The sequence below is a fragment of the Triturus cristatus genome, chromosome 3_2 (assembly GCF_964204655.1).
Source record: "Triturus cristatus chromosome 3_2, aTriCri1.1, whole genome shotgun sequence".
NCBI classification, from domain to species: domain Eukaryota; kingdom Metazoa; phylum Chordata; class Amphibia; order Caudata; family Salamandridae; genus Triturus; species Triturus cristatus.
Genome location: NC_140584.1, coordinates 1,165,427,312 through 1,165,439,740, shown reverse-complemented (window position 1 = coordinate 1,165,439,740; position 12,429 = coordinate 1,165,427,312). Strand labels below are relative to the sequence as shown.

The 12,429-nt window shown below is 47.7% G+C and overlaps 1 protein-coding gene across 2 annotated transcripts; it reads right to left on the bottom strand.

Moving 5' to 3' along the window:
• Positions 1-2,105: 2,105 nt before the first annotated feature.
• Positions 2,106-11,271, bottom strand: LOC146859353 (histone H2B 7-like). Of its 2 annotated transcripts, none has more exons than XM_085646975.1 (3): positions 11,134-11,271; positions 6,372-6,504; positions 2,106-2,411 (listed from the first exon to the last, which is right to left on the bottom strand). In XM_085646975.1, the coding sequence occupies exons 2-3, from the start codon at positions 6,489-6,491 to the stop codon at positions 2,181-2,183; spliced, it is 351 nt and encodes a 116-aa protein (XP_085503101.1). In that variant the 5' UTR covers positions 6,492-6,504; positions 11,134-11,271; the 3' UTR covers positions 2,106-2,180. The 2 variants fall into 2 exon arrangements, with proteins under 2 accessions (XP_085503101.1, XP_085503102.1); XM_085646976.1 differs by having other exon boundaries at positions 11,129-11,249.
• Between the last annotated feature and the right edge of the window lie 1,158 nt (positions 11,272-12,429).

The window sequence follows — 12,429 nt, the reverse complement described above, 5'->3', positions numbered from 1 at the left end:
AATTGCCAGAGAGCTATCTCTTATCTATAAGAAACTGATAAATATTCCGGACCCTCTGGACCAGCTGCAGGAAAAATGGGACCACGATGTGGCTGGTCTGGATGATGACGATTGGCTAGCTGCTGGGGCCTCCTGAGGAGGTGGCCATATCTTCCAGATTGCGATTAGTGCAGCTCAAAATCCTGAATAGGGTATACCTCTCAAGTTCAGTTTTGATCAGCATGGGCTATAGCCCTGACAAGAGTTGCTCTAGGCAAGCACGTTCATACATACATTGAGTACACAGTTGTTCAGAGATACTGGGCTGGGGTTGTTAGTCTTATGGAGAATGCACTGGGTCGGGGGGGGGGGGGATGATGGTAACAAAGCTGGCTCTCCTGAATGCCTGGGGGCCAACTGACCTGACCTCCAAGGAGTGCCTGTGGGTAACTGGGAATGATGGTGGTGAAACATTGTAAGACCCAAGAACTGCCAAGTATAGTGACTGGAGCAAAGACATGGACTGGTGCATGGTCAGAGCGGTGTAGGTTGCCAGAGGCTGCCCCAATAAATGGTCACAGGTCTGGGATAGATTGAATGTATATAGGGGTGGGATATGCGAACCCCTGTTAACTAGAGATGAAACTGTTACACAATGCTTGGGCATATTGGAAATGTAAATAACATAGCTGAAGATCCACTTCCAAACCCGTTCCCTCTTGCTGTAAAGTGTATATGTGGTTGACGTTTATTGTCTATATGTCACTTGAATTCAATAAAGAGATTTTTTTTTCCCCCCCAATGGATCATTGGCGCCATTAAAGACTATGTATTCTCTTGTTCCAGTTCTTGAACTCCTTTTGGTTATTCAATGTTTCCATCAGTTTGCAATTTGAATTTATTGCTATTATGGTACTGCATAAATACTTAATGACCCTACATTAAGCCAGTCTGCTCTGTGCCATAGCTTCTAAGAGGTGGTTACTTTAGTAACCTGGAGGGTTCACCCTCACAGAAGTCCTACATTCCTTGATATGACTAGTCACCAATCCCAAATAATCAAACTGGTTCTGGATTTTTAGGTTGCTCATACACCATGAGCTGTGTAGTAAAGTCTGCAGTACTGAGCATAAATGTACGCACCTCCAGGATGCATTTCCCCACTGTCGAGCACACGAAGCAAGCACGTGGCTTCATTTCAAAGCTTTACAACTACCGATTGTGAGCACTTAAACATCTAATCCAATCCAACCCTTTTTTGTAAAGGGTAGGAATGTGCCAGCTTTGCCCTACTATACAGGGCAGAGGAGAAGCTATTAGCATCCTTGTCTCAGGACCCGGGTTACTGTAGAACCTACTCGTGTCGTCAGATAAATCCCACTCTTAGTTTCTGTAATCAGTTACCCTTTGTTAAAAGTTGCACCACATACCAATTAAAATAAACGCTATTAATAGGCTGGGGCTCACTTGGGTGAACAGTGGCGAGGTTAGCTACCGAGGTATGTGCACATTCAGAGAGGAATGAAATGACCAGTGGTTAGAAGTGCTAAATAGACCAGTTGGTCCTCCGCTGCAGCAGCGGTAGAAAGTGACTAAATATCACCTACTCAACTCCACCCTCAAGGGTTTAACATGCAGCACCATCTGAAACAGCTGAAGCCAATGCCTTGACTGGCCACCACCCAAGAGCCTGGCACTCTATTTATGTAGTCAAAACTGAAAACCATCCATTTAGTAATCTAGCCCCATTTAAGGACACCTCGAATGAAGGAGAGCAGGACTTGGCAAGACTGGGGAAGTGTTCGATAGCCTCGACATTGGTCAAAGTCGAATCCATGCTTATCCCAAGAGCATGGCAATAATTGGTTCAAGTGCAACTAGCTTTAGAATGTCTGAAACCTAGACTGGAATCTGATCTACAGCCAATTGTAGAGACTGTTTAATCCAGCTTCCCACTAACCAATCTAAATGCAAGGTGGTATAATCAGTAGAACCATATTTCAGATACAGGCTCGATCTGTAGCCTGTATAAGATTGATTTAAAAAAAAAAATTTTGCCAGTACCATTTGTTGCCAAGATGAACCTAAATGCTAGTGGCTGCATTCAAGACACTATTGACTCAATATAGTAGTGATAAAATAACTTTATTTTACAAAAAATAAAACATACTATAATACACAATACAAAGTAGATTCTAATTTTAAGACATGTACTTGGCCACAGCTTTGGTGCCCTCGGACAGTGCGTGCTTTGAAAGTTCTCCAGGGAGCACCAATTTCACAGCGGTCTGGATCTCACGACTGGTTATAGTACTTCGCTTGTTGTAAAGAGCCAGTCTAGCCGCCTCTGAAGCCACTCGCTCGAAGACATCTCCGTTGATGGAGTCCATGATCTTCATCGCACCAAGCGTGAGGGCCAGATCAGGGTGGACCTGTCGGGAGACATGCTTGTATTAGGATCACAGCCGAACATGCATTAACAATCAATGTAAGGCCTTTCGGAACACAAGGATTAACATGTTTATGTTGGATCCAATGAAGACAAGGGACTAAAGACATAAAACACAAGCCTTGAAGTCACCATGTAAATAATCCTTGTTTAGACATAGTGAAGAGCCATTTTCTCAATACTATATCACAACATCCACAAAAACTCATCTCCATCCAACAAATCTGAGGCAAGTCTGCTCATGAGGGTTCATTGCAAGTAAAATGATGGTATAAACCCAAGCCAGCCCTCCTGGACCAGGAGGAGACCATGAGATGTTAGAGCCTGTATGCATCAAGCAGGTTGTAGCCACGTTCCGGCTACATTAATGCGCTAGAGAGCGTCGCATTTTACCAATGCAAACACAGCTTAGTTTGTCATGAAGCAAAGAGGCCCACATCTCAGGACAAGTCCACAAAGATTAATAACCTGGACATTCCCTCCGGCCTACCCCAGAGGATGGTCTCACCAGTAATCTGCTCAGACCAGTTCACCATGTACAGTGGGTCTAGAGCTGCAGAAAGGCACAGCAAGCGTTGACGACCGTGCATGTAGGCAGCACTGCCTGCACAGCTGTGGGACTTCCTCTGCTGCAGCACTGCTCCAAGACAGGTGCACGAGTGCCCCTGGACAGTGTCAAGCAGCCGAAGCCTTCATGAGATACTTTGAGACAGGTGACCTTCAGAGCCTGCACGGCCACAGAGTACTGTGTAGAGCATCCAACAATGAAGCTCTCGATGGCATGGACCGTCTCAATCGAGATGGATACCATATGCAGTGAACAAGATGCACACGGGGAATGAGCTCTGATGCTGTATGAAAGTCTCATGGTGGATTACTAGAGTACGCCACTTTTGAGCAGTGTGAGAAGTTGGCCTGGTATATGATGCTCACTAGTTAAAGTGATCACCTTGTACCATGCCAAGCAACCCTTATGGTGTGGTTGTAAGTCAACCTTTTCGGACTAGCTGCCCTAGTGGTAGCGTAGGCTAAGCAGTCTTTGAGGCTAAACTCGTGAAGCGTGTTAAGCCAGCTGTTTTACCAAATGCAACCCCCTTTTATACCAATGAAAGGACACCACACAGATATATATTCAAAATATATATGTATTTATTTCTCAAAGTAACCCCTAGTCTCTATGAGCACAGGAGCACAAATCGTCAAACAAGATTATCACAGAATACACAGAAGTTGCACGTTATATGGATAGGCCCTGGTGGCCACTCAAACCATATACTAAAATAGTGGTATAAGTACCACGAACAGAAAAGGGAAAAGGCCTAGTGCCTCTAGAATCGCTGAGCCTACAAGGAGCTAACTTCAGTTAGTGACCAGGAGGTCCACGGGTGGCGTGTGCAGAGCAAATAGTCACACGCGTGCTCCCATAGGTTTCAATGGGTGCGTAAAAAGTACAAAGTTACTGCAAAGAGGATCTTCCGGATGGACTAGGAACTCAAGATTTGGAACACAGGCACTAGAGATGTAATACTACACTTGGGCACAGGTGTGCCAGCTTTACCTCACCCACAGGAAGCGGGTGCATAGGCCTCGAAGTGCGTCGGGTTTCTTCTATCTGTTCCGTGGAGCCTGAAGACAAAGATGCTGCAGGCGGTCGGTCCGGGAGAGATGCAGTGGATCCCAGAGTGGATCGGAGATGTTGAAGACCTGTAAGCAGAGGGGACAGTGTTCACAGTCACTAGCCAGTGACCGGCGTGGCACCAGGTGGGTACCAGGCAATGTCGGGTGCAAACAGGAAGAAAGGTGTAGGTTGTCTCTGCAGCCACGTGGTCCCTGGAGGTCGACGACGTCCAGGAGTCGAGTCACGAGCTGTCCCACGCAGGCTCTCGCTGTCGGCGGTGTCGGCGACTTGATCGAAGCAAACAAGCCTTGGCCAAAGCAATTGTTGTAGGGAAAGGAAATAAGCTGATGGTTCTGACCAGCAAGGTCAGAAGGACTGCTCCTTTGGAGGGGAGCAAGGGCCAGTCTGGAGCAACCAGACCAGCGGTGTATTTCTTGAAGTTCGTCGCCAAGATGGCTACTAGCCAGCGGGCCAGCAACCGGTTAGGCGCGTCGAGTGGCAAAATGCAGAAGGGCCCCACGCAGATCGTGGAGATGCTGGAGGGCTCACCTTTGGTGCAGATGCTGCTCGGGTGTTGGGCTTCTCAGATCCCAAAGCACAACTTGGAGGGAGCCTCGGTTGTTGCACTTGTCAGCTTGTCGTAGTCGTTCCAAGATGGCTGGCTCCACGTGTCTCGGTGCCTCCACGGGTCTCCTCTTTTCAGGGACTGTGGATCGGGCGGTGAGAGGTCTGGAGGTCCAGGTCTTGTCAGTCTCTGGGCTCGGGCTCCGGCGGGAGGCGGCGGCAAAGCAGACGTTGATTCGCTGGATGGTGCTTGCGTTAGCAAGGTGGTCACTCCCTGACCACAGGGGAGATTGGCTTCAGTCCTCTGTGCAGCAGAGCGTCGAAGTTCCCGTCTTCTTCTTAGTATTAAGTTGATTCCAGGATGTCCGAAGTCTTAGGACACAGCTCCTACCTTTAAGCGGATTCTAGGGGCCGGACTACCTGCTAGGTCCCTCCCTATGGGTGGGACCAGGAAGGGGGGTGGTTACACCCCCAATCCTTTGTCCAGCTCACCCCAGGCCCGGGACTGGTGTGCCCCAGGACCGGTTTGAACTGGCATATGCACCGAGGCTCCTTGTGAGCCACAGGCATGTCTGGTTTCTTTCAAGCCCTACCTGACCAATACACAAAATCCTGTCTGGGGTGGTGCACGCACCTCCCCTGGCAGGAACCCTTTGTCCACACCTCCCAAGCTGGAAGGACTCCCAGCAGCAGGAGGGCAGACTTGTGTCTGTGGTGGCAGCATCCATTTTGTGGAGCTGAGGCTATGTCTGATTTTACCCGGGTTTCAGGTACTGTACATGTCGTGTCCCTCTAGAAGGGTGGAATGCTAACCCCGTCGCCAGAATTGGCGAGGGGTTAGTATTCCAATTCGTATGACACCTTACTCGACATGTTTTGATAAAGCCAAACCAAAGATAGCATTTAACCGCGAGGTTCATAATGCACTTAAGAGTATATGGTATGACGATATCTGGAAACAGTAGAAGGAAGTTGTTCCGACCACTGCAGACAGGCTCAGCTCATGCCAGAGCACCATCTCACATGGAACCAAGCACTCTGCCTTCAGGATTGTTAAGGCCTGCCATAGGAGTGACTTATAGGTTACCAGGTGTCCCATTTAAGGTTAGGTATAGGTATACTACACCTAAGTAAGAGGTGATTACACCAACTAACCCCAGCTGAGTGATCAGCCAGTTGTGTCAGATTGTTAGGCCAAGCCTGGGGTGGCATAATACATGCTTCAGCCCCTGGCAGGCCTTGGGTACACCAATGCCCTGGGTACCTAGTGTACACTGGTACAGGGGCTGACAGGGTGATCCAACCAATTGGGTATGTACCTAGGGTACATGGAGTCCATTTTAAAGAGAGAACAGCCAGGCTGAGATCCTGAATAGCAGGATCTCAGGCCAACTAAGTCGAAAAACCAGCTAGACACTAGGCAAAAATTTGGGGGTAACCATAGTCAGATATCCACCTTCCTACAAGCAGCCTTTGACAAATGTGTTACTTTTGTACCAAGCATAAAAATGTTTTACATTTTAGTTTAGGTAGCATTGGGTGTTTGATGTACTAAGGAGTCAGACCTAGTGATTTCACTAAATACATTCCATACATTGATCATCCCGATTTTCCTAAACCCTTGTTTGCACCAACCATCAACCTGGAAACCCTTAATGGCCAAGTCCCACTATTATGGCTTGAACCAAGTGGACTGCTTCGGTTGACACCAGTTGCAAGGCTTTGTATTAGATCTTGTCCTCTTTGCTGTAGTAAACTCACCTGCTTGAGCACCTTGTAGATGAAGCTGGAGTAGCTCTCCTTCCTCTTGCCTTTCCCCTTGCGCTGGACCACAGACTTGGACATCTTCTTGCCCCTTTTGTTGGCCATGGTGGTCTTCATAGTGCTACAGAGACTGAACATAGAGACAAGATTGAGGTTAAAACTAGGTACGACCTCTACACACCATCAGAGTACAAATGTTTACACAGCAGTGACTAGTCCCGCTTCAGAATCCAGCCAGCAGGAGGCAGCTCTTGATATGCAGGCCACACAGCAGGTATGGGACATGAGGGGTCAAGCCGGCTTTGGGTGAAGACCCAGTAGAGGACAGACTCAGACAAGAGGGTGTTCCATCAAACACGTTCATGGAAATGACGTCTCATGCAGATACCACCATAGGGGGCTTTAAACTCGGAGTGCGCTTTAACCACCGAAGGAGCACCAAAGCAGACAAGTCACTTCTAGCAGAACTGGACTGGTCATTGCCACGCATTTGTTTTCCTGACTGGCTGCGGGCGTGGGCTGTTTCCAGAGCAGAAGGTGCTACCCTGACCAGTCCATGCCCTCATGACAATTCTAGTCATGCCTCCTGCATTGGGAGGCAGCTCTGGACATTGCCAGATTGATTTTAGTTTCCAGTCTGGCTGGCACCACAAAACTGGGTGCACGGAGCTCGAATGCAGAGCACATACGTCACATGTTTTCAGTGGTTTGTGGAGGTTGTGGGCATCGGGGCTCATTCGGTACCATCTGTCAATCACCACAAGCTGAGTGGATGCAGAGAAAAATGTATGGGCTTACAACCCTCCCATTGGTTACCATGATCAATTGGTCTGTCATTTGCCTGCTTCTTATTGGGTGGCTTGCACACGTATTTGTCCCTCCCATGGAGCATGGCCTCGCCAATGAAGAGGATGGCGGACTGGATCTTCTCCCACTGCTCATTCAGCGATGTGGTTCCACCCCCTTTTCTTCGCATGCACTTATGAAATGCTGTGTTCCTGGTCTTGTGCCGTTTCTGCCCGCACTCACTGGCTTCCACACCATCCCAGGTTGGAGAAAACATCAATAGGAAAATCGCTATTGAGATGGGTGCAAACAAGGGGGGCTTGAAGGGGTGCGGGGATGACTAAGGGTTTACATTTTGTCTGTGTTCCAAGTTGTTGTGTTCCGGGAAAGTACAGAGGCTTATTGTTGGGGTGCTGGGACAAGGCTGGCTACTGCCATCACTCAGAAGTGATAAATTTGAACTAATTTGGAATAAGAGGCTATTAAATCAAGTGGGAACAATGAAAGTGCAGCAAACAGAACACACCAGGAAAATGAGTCAAACTGATTTTAGTAAAGCTAGAACCTCCCATGAAGTGTGTTCATGTTTGTGAAGTAAACATTTGAGTGTTTGAGTGAAGCCGGTTTCTGTATTTTTGGAGTTTCAAATCAAAAATGCTTACGCTGTGTTCCTGGCCATCAACAATGACTCTGGGGCACCTGGACTCCACTAAGGATTTATAGGTTGTATATAGCACTAGCTAGACCCAAAGGCTTCACAGCACTTTATATAAAATGCAAAATAAAGTAGGTGGATATAAAATGCGCGCTACATAGGTTCAAGTACAAGCATAGAGACAAAGAATTGCCAAGCAATTGGGGAGGTTACAGTATGCTATAATTAGAACAGCAGGAGTTAGAGGAGTAAGGGGCATATCAACAACCAACAACAACCGGCGATAATTATCGCTCAGCGCTCTTAGCGTGAGGATAATTATCGCCGGCTAGCGTGAATTTTTATCGCTGAGATAGCGTGCTATTAGCAACGCTCATCTCAATAGCGATAAAAATCTACACGCTAACAGGCTAACGTGTGATTATCGCTGGAAACCCAGCGATAATCACACGTTACCTTGTTGATAGGGACAGGCAAATTTAGCCATGATATCCTCCTTCCATAGGATATCATGGCTAAGTCTGAAAATTAGCAGACGTAAAAAAGCAGCGTTAACTGCGGTTAGCGCTGCTTTTTTTGTCTCTAACAGGGTTAGCGACATTCTTGATAATAGGAGAAATGTCGCTTAGCGACATTTCTCCTATTTTACTCTGGAACGCCCCCTTTGCATCTCATTAGAGATGCAAGGGGAAGCGTAGAGTAAAAGGGTGCTAATATGCAAATTTGCGTGTTTGCACCCCGTTGCTGATAGGGCGCTAGTTTTATCTCTGCTTTTTTGGCTTTTAAAGCCAAAAAAGCAGAGATAAATCCCTTGTTGATATGCCCCTTAGTGACATTAGACAGCTGAAACCATCAGACAACCGCCTGTCACAAAGGGTCGAGTCATCGGGAGCGCGCGCTAGTGGAACAGGTCAGTTATCCTGCGTGTTGAGGAGAAGGAGTTTCTGGTCCCTTCTTGAAGGAGGGGTTACATCGGTGATCTCTGGCGTGAATCAGGGCTCCATGCAAGCCAAAAGCAGTGCTTGGAATAGAATAGAAGTGCAGGTACTCTGTGCCAAAGTACCGGCTTGTTTCTGAGAAGTGCCGGTACTCTCAATTCTAAAATAAAGTGCTGGTACTCCGTACCGGCCCATTTAAATCACTGGTCAAAAGGTAAAGAACCTCTGCTCCAATCTACTGCAGAGAGGCCATGCCTTGGCAAGCTTTTTCCTTGAAAAAGACACGAACTCTTTAAATATTGTCAGTGCGCAGAGTGAAAACCCCCCAGGGTGAGCTAAGGAGTTGTGTAGGGTGGAAGAAAAGCACGAGCGGAATCTAGACAGGGCAGCCTGGTATTAATCAACCCTGGCATTGGCCAGCACCGGAGGGTGGGAACCCATGAATGTTTGAGCTCCTGCACTTCCAGGTCAAACACTGATGATTACAAAGGCCACCCGCGCGCCACTGCAGAGCGGGGCTCAGGAGCCCTTACACCCTCTGACGATGGATTCTGTAGTTTTTTAGGTCTGGCCTGACAGTCGGTAAGTGTCTCACTTACATTGGGGCATATCAGCAACAGACGGCGATAAATATCGCAAAGCGCGCTTAGCGCTTTTATATTTATCGCTGCAATTTATCGCCTGGATAACGCGTTATTAACAACACGTTACTCCAGGGCGATAAATTTTACATCAAAAGTGGCGTTATGCGGGAATATCGCAGGTAAACCAGCGATATTCCCGCAGCGATAGAAGAAACCTTGATGATAGGGAGATGTGGATTCAGCCACTGAATCCACCTCCCATGTCATAGATAGGGTAGTCATGTAAATTAGCAGACGTAAAATACCGGCGATAACAGTGGTTAACGCTGTATTTTACATCGCTAAGGGTGTCCTGGGCCGTATTGTAAATACGGAGTAGGGCAGTTAGAGATAATTTTCCCTTAGTTTTTGCAGGGAACGCCTACTTTGCATCTCATTAGAGATGCAAAGTGAGGCGTGAACTAAACAGGAGCTGATTCAAGGAAACACGCGATAGCGTGTCCTTGTAAATAATGCGATAAAATTATCGCCGCTTTTCGGCCGAAAACGGCGATAATTTTTTATCGCCTCGTTGTTAATATGCCCCATTGTGCCTTTGTTCACACAACATACATCGCGGGCATTACCATTGGCGCTGCAGGCCTGTCTGGGATGGCATTTTGGGGATCACGTCTACTTGAAAGGCTCGGCGGCGGGGGAGAGCATTGGTGTTAAGCATGGTTAGTTTGCTACTTTCAGGCCTTGTGTTTCCGAGCAACTGGGCTACTATATTAACGCAACCTTTTGCTACTTTTAATCTACTCATTTGCAACAGTAGACACAGTACAACTGTAACATGCTGGCACAGTCAGGTAAACGGCACGTCAATTACATTTTAAGCAGAAAACACACACAAAGTCAAGTTGTTGAACACCTCCCATGGTTCGAGGCTGGCTGGGCCGGTTCTGGGTTTCTAGCATCAGCACCTTAGGAGCACTCATTATGGCACTACAAGTGCCAGAATGCTTTGTGTTACATAAAACACACATGCCTGAATATAGTCATTATGACAGGGGGTTGGTCGATCACTAGGACATACCAAAATCAAACTGGCTCAGCAGAAGCCGTACTGGGGAGGGGGGGGGGGGGGGAGATGCGTTAACTGGGACCCACACAGCACACGAAATTACGTGAGTTTTTTTTTTTTAATCTAACAGCACCCCCGCCAAAACCAGCCCTCAAATACGAGAATTATGGGGGGGGGGGGGGGGGGGGGGGTGAGGCGCTATTCACTGTTGTGTACAGATGGAAATCACTTTATCATCAGGACTTCGTTACGTAACCCCGGGTATCATGAAAGGTAGAGAGGCGCGTGGAGCACCGCAGGCCGCCGTTGGACACCCCACGCTACGTGAATTGTCACCAGCGACAGGATTTCCGACAATGTCATGCATGCACCTCAGGCTGAAAGCCAAGGCAGATAGCACCCAGCGAGAAACAAGTGACACTGCTCAGCAGCAAGCGCCAAGTCTACAGAACTAGCGGACCAGCTGAAGTGGGGCCCTCGAGAGGGGGCCGCAGGGAGCGGAGATAAAGTCACTGCCATTAAACTTCTTAGGATCTATCTACAGAAACCATCCCCGACCCTCAAAAGGGAGATTGCGAGAGAGTACCAACTCACTTCCTAGCAAAATAAGGCTGGACGAGGAAAAGAACAAACCAACGATGACAATCACAAACAGGTCCTGCGTCCGTACACAGCAGAAAACAGCCAAACGTGCTGGGCTTTTTTCTTTAAAGCAAAAAACATACATTACCAGACAAACGACTCGATCCAACCTCAACAGCCAGCAACAAATAGAAGCGCAAATGCCGACACAACGCTGGCCCACCAAAGGAGCGTTATATAGGCTGTGAGCGACTGCAGCTGAGACAAATTAACCTCTTCCCGCCACCCAGTGAGAGCCTTTCTAAGACCCGCCCCCTCCCGTCACCCAGCGAGAGCCTTTCAAAGACCCGCCCCCTCCGCTTGAGGCCCTCACCTGTTCCCTCTCCACAGCCATGGTTAAGAACCTGTGAACTCTCCCGTTCCCTCTAACGCGTGCTTGATCCGGCGGTAACAAAACTGCTCCGTCGATTCCATCTCATATTGCTCCTGGAGCTGCGTGAAGGGGACCATCTTTCCCCGCACCCAGAGATCCCCGGATATCCCTATGTTGTCCCAGTGTTTATAAGTTACATTTTTAAAATTATTTAACCTTCCCCCCCCCCGCCGCCCTACACCCCGATCGGTGCCAGCCACCCCTGGTGGAGGCGTCTTGTTTGAAACTATAATATGGTTTTAAAAGCATCTGCTATGGTGTTCCTGGTCTGCAGCAATTTTCAAGCAACAATAAAAATGTCAAGATAACTCTGGTGATTAATTTTCTTCCTAGAGAGTGATTGGAGGTTTGTCTAAAGTAAGTTTTGACTTATGGTAAGGTAGCGCAGAGGGTTGATATACTTGCTGCAAAGGACGCATGCCATGCAGATCACAGAACAATATTTGATGTGCCTAGCTTAGTAGTTCACTGATTTTGTCAGAGAGAGCCTTTTGTTACTTATAGTTTACAGGTTAAATTCCTAAAATAGAACAGCTAGCTATTAAGGGTCATTAAAGATCTGGCTGCAAACTGGAAGGTATAGATTAGAAAGTTACGACTTTCCCACAGTATTTCATTATCCTAATGTTGGAAAAAGGGTTGATTTGGGTAGAAATCAGTTCTTATTAGTAAAAAAAGAGACAACCCCGAACCATCGTGTTATATTTTAAATTCTAAGGGCCACATTTATCAGTTTTTGCCGTAGGACATCACCGCAGGCCTTCCCGCAGCGTTGCCCTACGGCAAAAGAAAAGGGCAGGAATGCGCTGCATCTATTAGATACAGCGCAGTCTTGTGCTTTTCCCCTGCGCTGGCGATGAGTGCCATGTGCCAACGCAGGCACCCTTGCATGGAGCACGGGTGCCTGTGTTGTGTGGATGATTGTTTTCGTGCAGGAAGGCAAATAGTCCTGCACAAAAACAATCACAAGAGGTTTTTTCTTCTCTCTATCTGTGCTCTTTTGCTGCAGCA

Coding starts and splice junctions, on each gene's coding strand:
- LOC146859353 (XM_085646975.1), bottom strand. CDS start 6,491: ATGAAGACCACCATGGCCAACAAAAGGGGCAAGAAGATGTCCAAGTCT. Junction 2,412..6,371: donor TCTACAAGGTGCTCAAGCAG/GTGAGTTTACTA, acceptor GTCTCCCGACAG/GTCCACCCTGATCTGGCCCT.